Raw genomic sequence first — 16,290 nt, 5'->3', positions numbered from 1 at the left:
TTTAAATCTGATAAAATTCACCCATTTTTAAATGTACAGTTTCATGAATTTTAGTAAATGTATACTGTTGGGCAGCCTTCACTATTCACTAGTACCCACTTTTAGAATATTTCCATTATCCCCAAAACTTGTCTTGTCCCCATTTGCAGTCAATTCTAGTCCCACGCCCAGCCCAGGTCATCACTGAACTGATTTCTGTCACCATTGTTTTGTCTATCCTGGAAATTTCATGTAAATGAACTCATAAAGTCTATGACATTTTCTGTCTGGCTTCTTTCACGCACCATGATTTGTAGGTTCCTCCATGTTACTGCATGTATCAGTAGCTCCTTCTTTTTATTACTGAGTAGTGTTTCATTGTATGAATGCATCCAAGTTTGCTTTGTTTAGTATCTCATGGGTACAGCTCAGCAGCTAAAGGACAACTAGGTTGTTCCCAGTTTGGGGCCATTACGAGTGATGCTTCTATGAACATTCATATGTGAGTCTTTGTATGGATCTTTATGTTCATTGCTCTCATATAGACACATCAGAGTGGAATACTTTAGTCATATGATAAGCGCATGTTTAAAATCTTTCCAAGCTCTAATATTCCATAGCTCTGAAGCCCAGGAATGGCCGATGAGCGTGTTAAGAAGAAGCCAGAATGCCTTTGGTCATTGTCCCTTCTTCTCACGCACTGCCCTATCTCTGTGTATGGTTCCTTGGATACCTGTGTGAAGGTGTGTTCCACATCTTCAATCAGCTGGTTGCGGCTGTAGCTATAGCCAACTGCCCACTCCTCTTCATAGTCTCCTCTCCAATAATCCCCATAGTCCTCATAATCTGTTTTTTTAAAAAAAAAAAAAGAAGAAGAAGAAGAAGAAGAAGGAGGAGGAAGAGAACATCAGGGAAAGAAAGAGATGAAGCACTGTATACACGGATTAACCTTGCTGGGAGGTTAAAAAAATCCAAAGATCTGTCCCATTCGTACTGCCTTTCTAAGGAATAACTCAAAAGGATGGAATGAATAGCGCTAGCTGGTGTCTGTCACGCACTTGCTCTCTGCCAGAAATTTGAAGGCTTGACCTCATCTAAGAAGTACAAATGCCCTACCAGATTGACATCATGGAAGCCATGCAGATTAGCAGGCTGTTCTTAGATGGGGGGATCATTTGTCCAGGATCACCCCACTGGTAAGAGGCAAAGGCACATTACAAGTTCCGTAACCCTCAGTCTCTACCCTCTCCGTACTTGAGTTTATATTCTTGGCTTTAAAACATGTGACTGAATTTGTGTTTTTAAATCCTCCTTTTGTTCAGGGATTTGTATTTTCACATCTAACTCAACTCATCTTAGACCTTGCCACAGTGGGCCTGTGTGTGTTTGTAAATTACGCGTCTGCACAGAGCATCTCTCTGGGCTTCACAGAGCATCTCTCTGGGCTTCACGTAGCATCTTGGCATCGGGAGACACAAGCTTGCGTTGGAATATTAGCCAATAACGTTTGCAAATATGTTCTGATAATTTTTACTTTTACATACACATTGGCAATGGATGATCAGAAGGAAGAGAGAAAGAACTCTTTGGACAGAAGGATGTGGTGATGAGCTACTGTCTCCAGCTTGCCCATGGCTTGACGGTATCATTTTAAGCGGCAGTGGGAGATATTTAGAAACGACAGATGAAAAAAAAAAAAATGCTTCCTTACTCAACCCCAGGGGGCAGTGAATCACCAAAGCATAAAGTTACTCATAACGCTGTAGCTTCAACTCATTATTCAGGCAGGAGAATAAGTTAGGAGATACGGAAATTCTGCCCCATGTTAAGAGTTTTAGGACTACACAATCTGAGTTATAATTACAACTGCAGAACAGAATGGAATTCTAGGCTAATTAATCTAATTTTTGTTTTCTTTCTGGGACACCACTCTGAGTTAAACACACAAATGGCCTTCGAGAATGAACTGTGGCCAGACAGGATTTTAGAGGAGCGACATTGTCTCTGTCTCCCATCCTATCTGAGAAATAGAATCCCTACTCAATCTCCAGGCTATCTCTGGTTCCTGATACTTTCCTGGACAACTGATTTGTTTGACGCCCTGTAGTTCAGTCTCATTTCTGAGTTCTCTAAATTGTAGAATGTCAGCACACCTTACTCCCTAGTAGTTTCTTCTTTGAGACACATAACCTGAATTTGTTCAGCAGATGAACATTAATTTAGGGACACGTCTTCTACTGAAGGGAAGCCTTGGTAACTCATGAGAAATAGCCCCCAGCCCCAGAGCGGGCTGCAGGACCTCTACAGGCTGGCAGACTTACTGTTGGCTCTTGCCATCTCATTTTTCAGGGCCACATACTCTTCATATAATGGCCTCAGCTGCTTGCCGACCTCAGACCTCCAGCCTTCCCAGGCCCAGAGCCTCTCATTGTAGTCTTTGCTGTTTTCCATTATGTCATCCAAACCTGTCATTGCAAAGCACCCAATAAATAAATATGATAATAAACAGGAAATAAACATGCATTTGTAATATTTTTATTCGCAATTATATGAGCTTTAAAGAATTAAAAGTAAGGCTAGCAGACATCGAAGGCATACGGTTATTAAAGGAAATCTCACAATATATCGATTTCTTCATCCTTGTTATAGTTTCAAAATATTTCTGCAGAGAAAATAAACCTTTGAAATCTCTTAGCTGCAAACTTAATTAAACTCCTTGGAATGTGACAGAATTTACCATGAAGTTTGGTTAAAAGTTAAAAGTTCACCTATGTGTTAAAACACCTGTTTGGAATCTTACCTAATCTTTGCATTATCTCTTTGAAAGGCACCATGTTATCAGCCAGTGCCAATCTCAGTTTTAAAACTTTGAGTTAAAAGGGGTGCCTGGCTCAGTCAGTTAAGCATTAAATGTCCACCTCTTGATTTCGGCTCAGGTCATAATCTCGGGGTCATGGGCTCGAGCTCCGTGCAGGGATCTGAGCTGAGCACGGAGTCTGCTTGAGACTCCCCTTGTCCCCCAACCCTCACGCACAGGCACATCCTCTCTCTCTCTATCTCTCTCCCTCAAATAAGCAAACAAACAAATAAATTTAAAAAATTTAAAACTTAGAGGAAAGAAGTTAAATTTCATAATCCTTGCTCAAAATCAATAACTTACCTGGTTCAAGTAATAAACACTCCTGTGGATTATTTGGGTTACAAGCTTTTCCAGTACTGTAGATAGTGCTCATGGCATTTAGGATTGTGTTCAGCTGCAAATTAAATATAATAAACAATGTTTAAACTGGTAAATGTGCTAAGGCAAATATGTCCTTGAGACCATGTGATTTTTTTATGCCTCAAAATACAGCAGCTCACATCTTTGCCAAGTCTCTTCCTTCACGTGGGGTAGGAATATCTCTGTTAAATTCCCCCACCAACTAACATGGAAGCTTAGATAGAAACACATAATAAATACACGTGGAGTGACTGAAATAAACAGATTTACCAGAGTTCTGGGGACGCTGCTCAGATACACATGGGCAGACACGGGCATTTGTTGTTTCGTCCAGCAATCTTTGAGTACACATTTACTGAACATCTACTGTGCCCTACACTCAGATAACTGACACGAACAAATCACTGGTCCTCAAGGACTCCACAGTCATGGGACAGTGAGGCAGCCATGAAATCCATAATGACATGACCAAGTGACAAGTGGTGTAACTGTCATGAAAAAGTGATGTGGCAGTCTCCCGGGGAGTGGATAAATGGATGACTTGGAGATTAAGGGACGACTTCAGAGATGAGGGGACATTAACACGGTGTCTTGGAAGAGAAGTGAGAATTGGTCCAGTAGAAAAAGGAGATAGAAAGCAGAGCCTAAAAGATGGATGGAGGTTGGGAAAGCGCAGGCATTTTCCAGAAGTGATGACACCTTGAAGGAAACTGGCATAGTGAGGCTGACTGAGGCAAGTGGGGGATGTATGGATGGAGAGGTTAGCGGGGACCAGGTCGTGAGGGGTCATCTGTGCTACACTAAAGAGTTTGAACTTTACCCTGTAGGTAAAGGAGAGAAAAGGTAATAGGGTTAAGCAGTGCTACTCAAAGTATGGTCTGCGGACCAGAGCAAGACAGTAAATGGTTTGTTTCTATTCTGTGATAAGTACAGGAATCAAGAGAATAGATTTTTTTAAAGAGAATAAATGTTTATAAACTTTAAGAACAATTTGATATTTCCATGACACCTAGGCATGAGAGCAATGAAGTTAACCAAGTATAGATCTGCAATGGATTGGTAATAAAAGAAGAAAGGGAGTAAGAGAGGGAGAAAAGGGAAGAGAAGGGAAGGGGAGGGGAGGGGAAGGGAGGGGAGGACCCGCTTCTCTTCCACATTTGATTTAAGAAGCTCTCGATGAAAGGCTCTGTTTCCTTTCTCCTATTTCCCTCTTCCATTATTCTTTCACTCTGCTACAAGAATCATTATTCTAAAACGTGAAATCGATCCCATGCTTAAAACTTCAACAAGGTCCCATAGTCCAAAGGAATCAATCCAAATTCCTTACCATGATTCCTCCTGGTCTCTTGGTCTACCTGCTTTTTCAATTTCCCCTCTTTCCTCTCCTTTGAACTCATGCATCCTTGAGTCTCCTCTCTTCCCAAACACTCCAAGCTTTTACAGGCATTTCAGTGGTTTTCAACTTTGGCTGCACATTAGAATTACCTGGGATCTTATAAAAATACAGGTTCTAGGTTCCATCTAGCTGTCTAGACTGTAAAATACTAACAAGCAAGGTTTCAGGTGATGTCTTTGTGAAAAACACGGGGAAGCATGGAGTAGATAAGATAGAGTGGATTAATAACCAGTTGGATAATTGAATCCAAAGAATGTGGAATAACAGCTATCAACTTGTAGGAAGATATGTGCCATATGGTTTATCTTTGTCCTTATCATGAATTTTTTCTTTTAATAGACAGAGCTTACAACAGAGTTCCAGAGGACAAGCAACTGAGAAAGAAGACTTTGATTTTAAATAGTCAAATATTTTAGATAAAAATATTTTAGTAGGTTAGATCAGGGGTCTGTAACTATGATCTGCAGACCAAATACCGTCTGCTGCCTGTTTCTGTAAAGTTTTATTGGAACACAGCCACACTCATTTGTTTATGTATTAGCTATGCTGATTTCCTGCTGCAACAGCAGAGTTAACTCATTGTGACAGACAATATATGGCCCACAAAACCCAAGATATTTACTATCTTTCCTTCTACAGAAAAAAAAATTTGCTGGCTCCCAGGCTAGAGAGATGGGATGAGAGAAGTTATTTTAACAGGGCAAATACAGGCTTCCTTAAATTTGAACAAACTACCTATTGAAAAATAGAATCTTGAAAGCTATTATTTTAGAGCAACATCAGAGGAAGAGATCTGGAGAACTTCATCGACAGTGATGCTGATAGGAGCCAACATCGAATCTGCCTAAAAACCCAACCCAAAGCAACAAAAACCTGGTATAGTCCTAGACCATCTTAACAGATGTAGGGCACAGGGTGCAGAATGTCGTATTCCTGCTCGCCTTCATGCAGACGGGAACCAACTCAGAGTGTGGTGTTTAGTTCAAGGTTACTGACAAAATGAAGACAGCAGCTAGGACTAGGACTGGTTAGGAAACTTGAAACCATTGTATAGAAGGAAATTGACAGAGTGAATTTAATCTAGTTAGCCTAGATTTAAAGAAAAAAAAAAAAGGACACGACTAGTTTAAAAAAAAAAAAAATAGCTGGGGCACCTGGGTAGCTCAGTCGGTTTAGCGTCTGTCTGCCTTTGGCTCAGGTCATGAGCCCAATGTCCTGGGATCAAGTCCCACATCGGTTCCCTTGCTCAGTGGGGAGCCTGCTTCTCCCTCTGCCTGTGCTCCCCCTGCTTGTGCTCTCTCTCTCTGACAAAGAAATAAAATCTTTTTTAAAGAATAGGTACCTTCATTTATTTAAAAACTATTTTAGGAAAGAGCAATTTGGATCCAGAAGGCAGAACAAAGTGGAGGTAAAGCACTTAATGCTTGATGGAGGGAGTATCTCCCTCAATGAGGGGGACGCACATATGGAATGGATGCCTTAGAAAGAGACGAATCACCCACCTCTAAACCAGTTTGAGCTGAGGCTCTTAGCCCCTTTTTGAAGACGTTACAGAGAAGAGTCAAGAACGAAACGGGGAAGGAATTGGACCACATACGGGACTCTTTCAACTTGGCACTATTAACATTTTGGACCACGTAATTTTTTGTCATTGGGAGTTCTCTTGTGCATTGCAGACTGGTTAGCAGCATCCCTGGCCTCTACCCACCAGATGCTGATAGCTGGTCCCCTCCCCCAGTTATACAACCAAAAGGGTCTCCACATATCATCCAATGTCCCCGGGGGACAAAATCTCCCCTGGCTGAGCACGACTGACATAGACTAAGCACATCCTTCAGGCCACCTGGTCCTCAGGAAGGTGACGTCTGTATACAACATACTTATATAACACCGTGCCCAGACAACACCCGTTTAACTCTGTGATCTAACATAATTATTACCAGTGACTTCTTTCACTTGCAAAAGGATTCCAGTTTGGATGACAAATTTTGTGGTCACCCTACCCAGGCACAGAGCTCTTTCTAATGCCAGCATTACTGTCTTTGCAGATAAAGGAAGAAGCCATGGGGATATTAATGCTTAATGTTTCCCAAATATTTCAGCTCTTGGGGTCAGTGCTAGAATGTTCACATACTCGTTCACGCTTGTCTGCTGAGAGCACGGATGACCCACTCTGCTGAAGGGCCCGCAACTGACGCTTGATTATAGGGTCCTGTATTTCTTCTAGTGGGTAGGTTTTGGCATGCTGGGACTCTTCTTCATAAAAGGCAGACCACTTGGCCCCAGCAATATTCTGAAATGACAAAAAATAAAGTTGAAGTCAGAATGGCACTGCTTGAACAGAGAGAACAGAAGATACTGTCCAGAAAACATCTGGTGGAAAATCTAGTATTTCCTGAGTGGTTTAGTTCTCTACTTTGCTGAAGGTCAAGGCTTAGGTCATGAGTGACCAGGCCATTCTTGGTCCCTCTCTCTTTCTGGCCCAGTGCCTAGTTTTCCCAAGGGTCCTAAACCCTGAACTGGAAATGAATTCTCACAGATAATTCACACTGTGGGTCCCTGGAATTTATGCCTTAGCATTGTGAGTTAATCAAGGATTCGAGGATGAATGCTCCAAAGGGGGGGGGGGCAGTAAAGTTCAGAGCAAACTTAATGGGAATACAGCCCCTCGTGACAATGGGAATGATAAGAAATGAGAAACAGTTTGCAGTGAACTCCATGGTGCCATGACTTACCAGAGAGTCTGATCTTAACTTACATTCCCCAAAGAAGGTTGCTCAGAATATGGCCTTTTGGTAGGCACGGTGATTTTCTAACACAAAAGAAACCAACAAGCAGGTGATGATGCCAGAACTCACTTCCCCCCCAACTTGGACATCAGTATAGGCAAGTGGACTTCTCCAGACTCTTCTAGAATAATGTTTTCTCAATGTACAAACTCATTTTCATTTACCAAAGATGAAAATGAACAATTACTTTGTACATTGTATTTCTCTAGACTATATAAAAGAGGTAGCATATAAGACAAGTCAGATCTCCATTCTTGAAGTCACATACCTCTAAGTAGCTGTGTGCTTTAGGCAAATTACTTACCTTCTCTGAGCCAGTTACTTTATCTGTAAAATGAGGACTTACCTCAAAGAGTTGATGTAAGGATGAGAAGAATTAACAAATAATAAAATGTTTATCACAGTATCTGATACAAATTAAACATTTAAAAAGTTAGCTATTTTATAATTTATAGAAAAAAGTACTTTGCCCTTAAGTTACTATAGTTTTATCAGAAAGATAAGGTATGCAGCATGAATGTTTCATTAATGAAATATAACAGCATATGATCATGTATTAACTTGCAGTGGCCAAGCAGTTTCTGCTATAGGAAAAGAAAGACTCATGTAGGCAACTAGATTTGGCCAAGCACTCATGGAGAAGACCCTAAAGTAGGTAGGAGTTGGGTGGATGTAGAGTACTTTGCAGAATAATTTACTTCATTTGATTTTCCTACTTGCATGAGATAGAAAGTCATTCTGTCTCCATTATTCATAAGTGCATAAGGGTGCTGAGAGCGGTAAATCGTGGTTATGGCCATGACAGCATCTGGCTCCTGGCTCCTGCAGTACACAAACTCTGAGATGGATCCCATGGTCCTCACCCCTCAGTGGTACACAGTTGTGTGATTTCCTTCCCCTTAAGGGTGAGCAGGAGCTATGACTTGCTTCTAACCAGTAGCATGCATCAAAGGTGACATCATGTACCTATCTATGTTATATAAGATTCTAATTCTTATCTTGCTAAAACTCTGACTCCCTTGCTGACTCTGATGTAGCAAGATGCCATGCTGTGAACAACACTATGGTCTCCCCAGCCATGTGTGGAGGAATTGAGGATGGCCTCTACCTGATATCCTGTAAGAAACTAAGTACCTCAGTCCCACAGTACCCAAGGATCTGAAGGCTTACCACTAACCACATTAGCTTGGAAGTGGATTCATCCCCAGTCAAACCTCAGCTGAGACCACGGCACTAGCCAGGACCTTGATGACAACCTTAGAAGACTCAGAAATGGAAGACGCAGGTAAGCAATGCCTGGGCTCCTGACCCACAAAGGCTGTGGGATGATCAATGTGTGTTATTTTAAGCTGCTAAGCTTGTGGTAATTTTTAACACAATAAATAATTAGTACCAATCCCAAAGGCAGGACTCCAGGCACAACTGCATTTTCCAGGCCAAAGAATTTGACTATTATCCTTTGAATACTAGGGAATCGCTTAGGGGCTCCAAGCAGGCACAGGACATGATGGGAATCGTGTGTGGACATGACAACAATGGAATCAGACAAGAGATGAAAATAATGGCAGTAAAAATGGAAAATGATTTCTCTATTGAGTACATACAACCCCTCAGGAACTACTTCTCAATTAATCTTCGCAAGCAATCTTGTGAGGTAGTTGTGACAGTCTTCACTTCACAAATGAGGAAACTGAGGCACGGGGTCCGGTAGGTCACACAGCTAGTGATTTGAAAGAACCAGGGTGCCATCCCAGATATGTTTACCTCCGAAGTGAACACTTTTAACCATTGACTCATTGACTCTAGATGATATTCAACGCATTATGTTCTCTGTAACACATGAGTGGGAAGTAGCGAGCTATGGAAAGAAGAGTTTGGTCTGGGGCACCTGGGTGGCTCAGTGGGTTAAGCCTCTGCCTTCAGCTCAGGTCATGATCTCAGGGTCCTGGGATAGAGCCCCACATCAGGCTCTCTGCTCAGTGGGGAGCCTGCTTCCTCTTCTCTCTCTGCCTGCTGCTCTGCCTACTTCTGATGTCTCTCTGTCAAATAAATAAGATCTTTAAAAAAAAAACCATAAAAAATTAAAAAAAAAAAAAAGAAGAAGAGTTGGGTCTATGGCACGGACTCCTCTGTCAATTCACAAATTACCTCTAAATCCCTATCCTTCTTCACCCAATCCAGGGTGATTTACTGTCAAGCAAAATTTCTGGTAAAACTTTGATACCAAACTATAGCAATAATTTTGTTCTCAGTCTCCTCTGGAAACAACTCACAATCCCCAAAAGGACCCAGTCTTAGACGTTTTTTAATTATACGACATAGAGTTATTTTGAAGATACCGGTTTTATTTTATCACTATCATAAATGTTATACTTTAAATCCCCCCCCAAAAAATTACATAATGTCACCTTGAATTCCGACCCCCTAGGACATACTGTTCCATCCCAAGCTATTCTTTTTTCCAGAGCTCTCGGGACCTGAACTAGTTTTTTGTTCACTTCTTGCCTCAATATTCCTGCACCATGCTAGTACTGGAATTCAATTTCCACACCTGTTAAGTAACTCAGGGGTAAAACCCGGGTCTAATCAAATCTATAGATCAGGGCTCTGCCCACCATCTGATTTTGTAAATAAAGTTTAATTGCAACATAATCGCACTCTATGTCTATGGTTGTTTTCGCGTTACAATGGCAGAGTTGAAGAGAGGCCAGAGGGCCCACAAAGCCTGAGATACTTACTATCTGACCTTTTACAGAAAAACTGCTCTGCCCTCTGCCCTAGATCTATACATTTACAGGAAATGCGGGCGACAAAAGAGCATGTTAAGCAACATTTAGGGGGCACAATCAGCAAGTCCAGAAAGTATGAGTTTCTACGACACCCAAAGTTTAATTCTTAGGCAAATAAATTGCAAAAAAAAAAAAAAAGTGAGGGAGGGACTCTGTAGATTAACAGAGAGCTAAAGTACATCCTTCAAAATGATTGGAAGGAGAGGCCCTTGTTAGATCTTGATTCAAACAAAACAGCAGCTGAAATTGAAAAAGAAATAAAATGAGACGGTAGGGAGCATTTGAATGATGACCAGATAATTGATGATACTGAGGAGTTATTGTTAAGTTTTCAGCATGGTACTGTTATTAAGGTTGTTTTAAAAAATACTTTTTAAAAAAAGATGAAATAGGGGCACCTGGGTGGCTCAGTGGGTTGAGCCGCTGCCTTCGGCTCGGGTCATGATCTCAGGATCTCAGCAGGGAGCCTGCCTCCCCTCTCTCTCTCTGTCTGCCTCTCCATCTGCTTGTGATTTCTCTCTATCAAGTGAATAAATAAAATCTTTAAAAAAAAAAGATGAAATATACACATAAAACTATATCATGTTTTGGATTTCCTTCAAAATAATCCAGTAAGTGTGGGGTTGGGTAGAAAAAAAAAAAAAAAAGACTGGCCAAAGTGTTAATAATTTGTAAACTGGGCAATGGGTATGAGGAGATTCAATGTACTCATCTCTCTTCTTTTACTCATGCTTGAAAATTTTTACAATAAAAAATAAAGAAAAATCATATGACGGAAAGTAATTTGGCAACCAAAAGGAATGAAGTAATGTCACATGCTGCACCATGCACAGAGAAAGAAGCCAATCACAAGAGACCATGTGTTATACGATTCTGTTTATATGAAATGTTCAAAATAGGCAAACCTATGGAGACAGAAAGTGGACCGGTGGTTGCTTAGGGCTAGGGGCTAGGAGCTGGGAGAAGAGTGATGACTGACAGGCATATGGTTTCTTTCTGGAGTGATGAAAATGTGCTAAAATTAGATGGTGGCAAAGCTTATACAATTCTATAAATATATTAAAAAGCACTGAATCACATACTTTGAATTGAAGTTTATGATGCATAAATTATATCTCAGCAAAGCTGTCATTAAAAGCTCTCTATAGTAAAAGCAAAGGAAAAAATCCTCATCTTATCGCCCAGGTCCTATAACTAGATCTAAAACTTCACGAAGTTGCGCCAAACCGCAAGAGTTAGCCAAAATTACCCCCACGCTCTTTTAGCCAGGTGCCTGGCGTGCACCAAGCAGCAGCAGCCGGCAGCAGCCGTTCCTGACCCCAGGACCGCCCTCGCTGGGCGTCGCTGGTGGTCTCCTGCTTCCTTTTTTGCATTCTAATAATTTCACTTTCCTTTCAAGGGTCCATGCTTTCTGCAGTTTGGCCACACTTCATGATTTATGCCCTTTCCTCTCTGGCCTTGGCTCTCATCGGCCACTGCAATTCAAAAGTAATAACCTTCAATGATCAGAGAAGCTATCAACAACCATGGCTCTATCTCCTTCCGTAACGTGCCTTCTCAGCAGAGGGCGCTCGGCAGAACTGTTACCTGTCTCTTGGGCAGCTAGAACTCCCTCCCGTGCTTAGAGCAATAGGACTGTGCTGTTCTCCCAGGCTCACAAGCATCGAGCACCACTCTGGGGGCTCTCAGTATGAATTCGGGCTTCACGGCCACACTCCAAGGCAGACAGGAGCGGGATGCTCTTCTACACAGGTGAGCTCCTGAAGGTGCAGAGACATTAACTGACCCGCTGAAGCTCACCCAGCTGTAAAGTGCCAGGGCCAGGATCTGGACCTCAGCAGTCTGACTCCAGAGCCCTCAGGCATGAAGCCGGTACACCTTCCCCAGCACCTACAGGACCATCCGGCTGAGAATGAAAGCCAATACAGAGTATACTTTACGCACCTCCGAGAGAGGTCAAATAAAAAGCGAGGGAAAAGCAACAATAAAGAGAGGGAGAGAGGTAAGACCAAAAGAGGAGACAAGAAACAAATGATCTCCTATGACAACACTGGGCTGTCAAAATCTCCAGGATTTCCTTGAGCGTTAGAAAAATGGCAAACCTTCTCTTGGGGAATTTTAAATGAGGCGGTATGTCTCAGGTATGATCTGTCCCGTGAGTGGCAGTAATTTAAACATGCAACCTACTCAGCATTTGAAAAAATATCTCAACTACATTTGTGAAGGAACGTACTGCCATACAAGTGATACAAAATCTTTTCTAAAATAATGTTGCTCCATTTCCAGCCCCAATGTGTATGGACACTGCTTTGCGATCAGTGAGAGAAGCAATTCCTAAATCCTCGCACTTGTCAAAGCATCTTGCTTTGTCAGAGCATTCTGAGATTTGTCAAAACTGGCTGGATTATGGTTTTTCTGCAAGGGCTCTGGATGGATTCTGTGACCTTTGGAAGTCCCTTAGAGCTCCGTGACAATGAAGGAAGGAATTCCCAAATCCAGTGTCCAGACCCATGGTTACTTTAATTACTAGCTAGCTTTTTCACTAAGCCTCCAATTGCATTTTCCAGTTAATATATTATTTTAGAGAGTCTTCAGATATTCCTGTTGACATTGTAGGCTTGGGAAAATTATTAACTCAATAACTTATGGCATTTCCGTGAAATGCTTTGAAACCCTGATTATGATGAGAATTATGGTGGTAACTTTATAAAGCATGTTCACTTGTTTCTAAGAATCTGGACTGAGACCAGTGAATTATTTTGTAACAGCTTCCAAATGAGTCCCGGGGTCAATTAAGTTTAGTCATCTGGGACTCCAGAATCAGAATTACTGAGGCAAACATCCAATCTCACAACTCAGAGCATTTCTTGGCTTTCCCTTTTCAGTAGCACAGGCAGTAATCTAACCTTTAAGAAGCAACAAATACCCCTACATAGCCACGGAAACTCACCATCTTTTGGATATTCTCGTCGGTAATATTGGTGTTATAATTCCAAGAAGCAAGTGAATTTTGATAAGACAGTTCTTCGGCTTCATAGTTAAACTTCTCCAAAAATGTCTTGGCCAGATCCTCAGTGGTGGACTGAGCAGCAGTTAGAGCAGCGAGGCTGAGAAGGAGCCAGGAAGAGCCTAACATCCTTCCCTATGCACCAAGATCCCATCCACTGAACAACTTTCCCTAGAGTAAAACCTCTTCATGAGTTTTTCTCTCTCATCAGCCTTTGAACTTGGGTTGGGCACTGAGCAGGAAAGATGGGAAAAAAAAAAAAGAAGAAGAAGTAGTAGTAGTAGTAGAAGAAGAAGAAACAGTAAACAATCTGCTGAACCACTATAAATTTCACCCTGGAGAGGACAGATATGTAAACAGATTTTAGAATGATTTTATAAAGTAAATCAAATAAACAAACGTTATTCATTAATCCTAGAGAATTATAGTTCTCCTAGTATTTTATGGCCAGATCAGAACTTGCACATTTGGTTAATATGTTCCTAAAAAAGCTGTTAAAGATACACTAAAGGTGTTATAATTTTACAGGGACCAAAGAAGTCTAGATTTAGGAATCACGGGGGTAGTAGTGGTACTTACATGTTTTCCAGACAGGACTTCATTGAAAGTCAGTTACCTCTCCCTTTTTTTAAATTTCAAGCTCATATTCCCAGACAGTGTCTCTCTACTTGGGTAACATTTTCCCTTCGTAAATAAACTGCTTTGCCCTTGTCTTCCCGGAATTCATTTTTTTCTGATAAAGTTTACCTTCCGAGGCTGTTTTTCTTAAAGTATAAGACTACCCTCCACTCCACTCCACAGGTTAACTCACCTGATCTGGCTTGAGAAAGCTTAAGAAGGCTCCCTCTCTACTTCTCGGATGACCATGTTGAACGGTGGTTCTATGGCCGACTTCGCCATGTGCCTCCTTCCCTTTCACTTACCTGTTCTAAACTCAGTTGAGGTCCCAGGGAAACAAAAATGACTCTTCATGGTATGCAATTCAAAGAGTGTCCATGTCACGCTCTGCGCATCCAAAACCATGGGATCATGGCAACACAGAATTCGAGGAGACTTCGGTGATTACCCTGTAGTGTCCCAGGAGCTGGATCGGTGTCCTCGTTCCCAGGGTGCAGGTGTATGAGAGATAAAAGAGAGGAGCCACTTTAAATGGCAGCACTCGGGCCAGCTTGGCGGTGATTATGAAACCTTCACCCAGGGGAAATATTTCTTCACCTAGAAAAACGAGTCTTCCAGGTCCAGGTGCAGTAACCAAGCCTTTAAAAAAAAAAGGTTTCACAACTTTCCCTTATTCCACAGTTGTTAAATTAGTGCTATTATAGAGCAGGAAAAAATAATTCTAAGTAACTGTTCAAGGCGCTTTGCATTATAATATCTCATTTAAGCATCGCTGCAAACCTACAGGTAAATTTTTTAAAAAGAGAGAGAGATTTATTTATTTCAGAGAGTGAGAGAGAGCACAAGCAGGAGGCGCAGAGGAAAAGGGAGAGAGAGAATCTCTAGCAGACTCTGTGCTGAGCATGGAGCCCAATGTGGGGCTCAATTTCACGACCCTGAGATCACAACCTGAGCAAAAACCAAGAGTTAGACACTTAACCGATGGCACCACCCAGGTGCTCCTGGAGGAAAATCTTTTTTTTAAATTGCTATTATACAGATTATGAAATCGAGGCTCAGAGAACTTAAATTGCCAAACCTCATTCAGCTAGTCAGTGGTAGAGCCAGGAATGCCATTTGATTCTGGAGTACAGACCTTTCCATGTGGCCAGGAGTCTTAGAGCAATAATGGCAGCAGCAGAGGGACAGGTGCCTTCAGTGAAGATGACAGATTTACTCTTGCTACATCCAGTGTGAATCAAATCTGTGATCTTTCTAAGAAACAAGGTAATTGACAAATTTAGGCAATTACGATAGAGTGTTAACAGAAAGCTGGCAGGGGGGGTGGGAATCAGAGAATTTTCTGAGTTTCAGTAAAGCACAGCACTTCCCACATTTAAGGTAGCTACTCACTTCTCACAGGCATTAGGAGAAAAATCAGTCAAGAGAAAGGGGAGCAGCAGGTGAGGCTGTGAACAAAGAGTTGGAATGTTACTTTAATAAAAGCAGAAACAAAACTCTACTCAGGTCACTTCCTGAATGAAGCTCTTGGGTTTAGGGGAAAAAATGGAAGTAGTCCAATTTTAATTCGCTGAGGCAGAAAATAAGATTAACATGATCAAATTGAAATGGAGAAAGCAGGATGTGAAATCTGAGAGCTAAAAATAGGTGGACAAGGAGCCTGAGATAACAGCGAGGCAGGAAAATTCTGGAAGCCAAGAGACTTGGAAAAGTCAGAAACAGAAGAACTGTCACAATAATTCTGTAGAACTAGCTCGCCATGCAAGCAGAGACTGGATTGTTGGAATTTTTGTTCACTCTCCACTGAGCAGAAGCCGCCGTTCTGACAGCTACCCAGAAGTGTTCTGTCCAAGCTCATGCTGAGAATGGAAGGATTCCTAAAGACCCAGGGGATGGGACCCAGAAACACAGTTGGCTCAAAGGAACAGGACTGTCTTTGAGAAATAACAGAGACCCAGAAAAAAATTTAGAAAACTGGAGAGGCAGGAAACCTGTTCTGCTTTTCCAAAGGGTTGGAGGGTGAATTTCATAAGCGATACAGGGAAGACTTTGATCTTGACATCCGATAAATCTATAAAATATAATTTTTAGGATATGGTTTGCATCTGGGAAATATATAGCTCTCTGACCCTAGATACATATCTAGAGATTCACTAGGAACAAGTCACATGCTGACTGCCTCACTTCTTTTCTGATAAAAGAATACAATAGTAAAACAAACAAACAAAGATACAGTGTATCTTCCACTTCAGTATGGGATTTAAGAAAATGTAAAGTTATACAAGGATATTTAAATGTCCCTGAAACATCTGCTGGTGGGAAGGCAAACTGGTACAGCCACTCTGGAAAACCCTATGGAAGGTTCTCAATAAGTTAAAAATACAACTACCGTACAATCCAGCAATTGCACTACTAGGTATTTACCGAAAGGATACAAAAATACTGATTCAAAGGGGTACATGCACCCTGATGGTTTATAGCAGCATTATCTG

At 41.6% G+C, this 16,290-nt stretch overlaps 1 protein-coding gene across 2 annotated transcripts in view; it reads right to left on the bottom strand.

Annotated features, from left to right (window-relative positions):
• Positions 1-14,419, bottom strand: part of ACE2 (angiotensin converting enzyme 2) — a 38,234-nt gene extending 23,815 nt beyond the window's left edge. The window contains exons 1-6 of one of the 2 annotated variants that reach the window (XM_059385037.1): positions 14,104-14,419; positions 13,124-13,412; positions 6,730-6,888; positions 3,140-3,233; positions 2,301-2,444; positions 713-825 (exon numbers count right to left, since the gene is read on the bottom strand). In XM_059385037.1, coding sequence (XP_059241020.1) covers positions 713-825; positions 2,301-2,444; positions 3,140-3,233; positions 6,730-6,888; positions 13,124-13,309 — 696 coding nt within the window. In that variant the 5' untranslated portion in view covers positions 13,310-13,412; positions 14,104-14,419. Of the gene's footprint in view, positions 1-712; positions 826-2,300; positions 2,445-3,139; positions 3,234-6,729; positions 6,889-13,123; positions 13,520-14,103 lie in introns of those variants that run through there. The other variant, XM_059385038.1, reaches the window with a different exon arrangement.
• Between the last annotated feature and the right edge of the window lie 1,871 nt (positions 14,420-16,290).

This window comes from Mustela nigripes, chromosome X (genome assembly GCF_022355385.1).
Source record: "Mustela nigripes isolate SB6536 chromosome X, MUSNIG.SB6536, whole genome shotgun sequence".
NCBI lineage: Eukaryota > Metazoa > Chordata > Mammalia > Carnivora > Mustelidae > Mustela > Mustela nigripes.
This window is presented reverse-complemented; position numbering and strand designations above follow the sequence as displayed.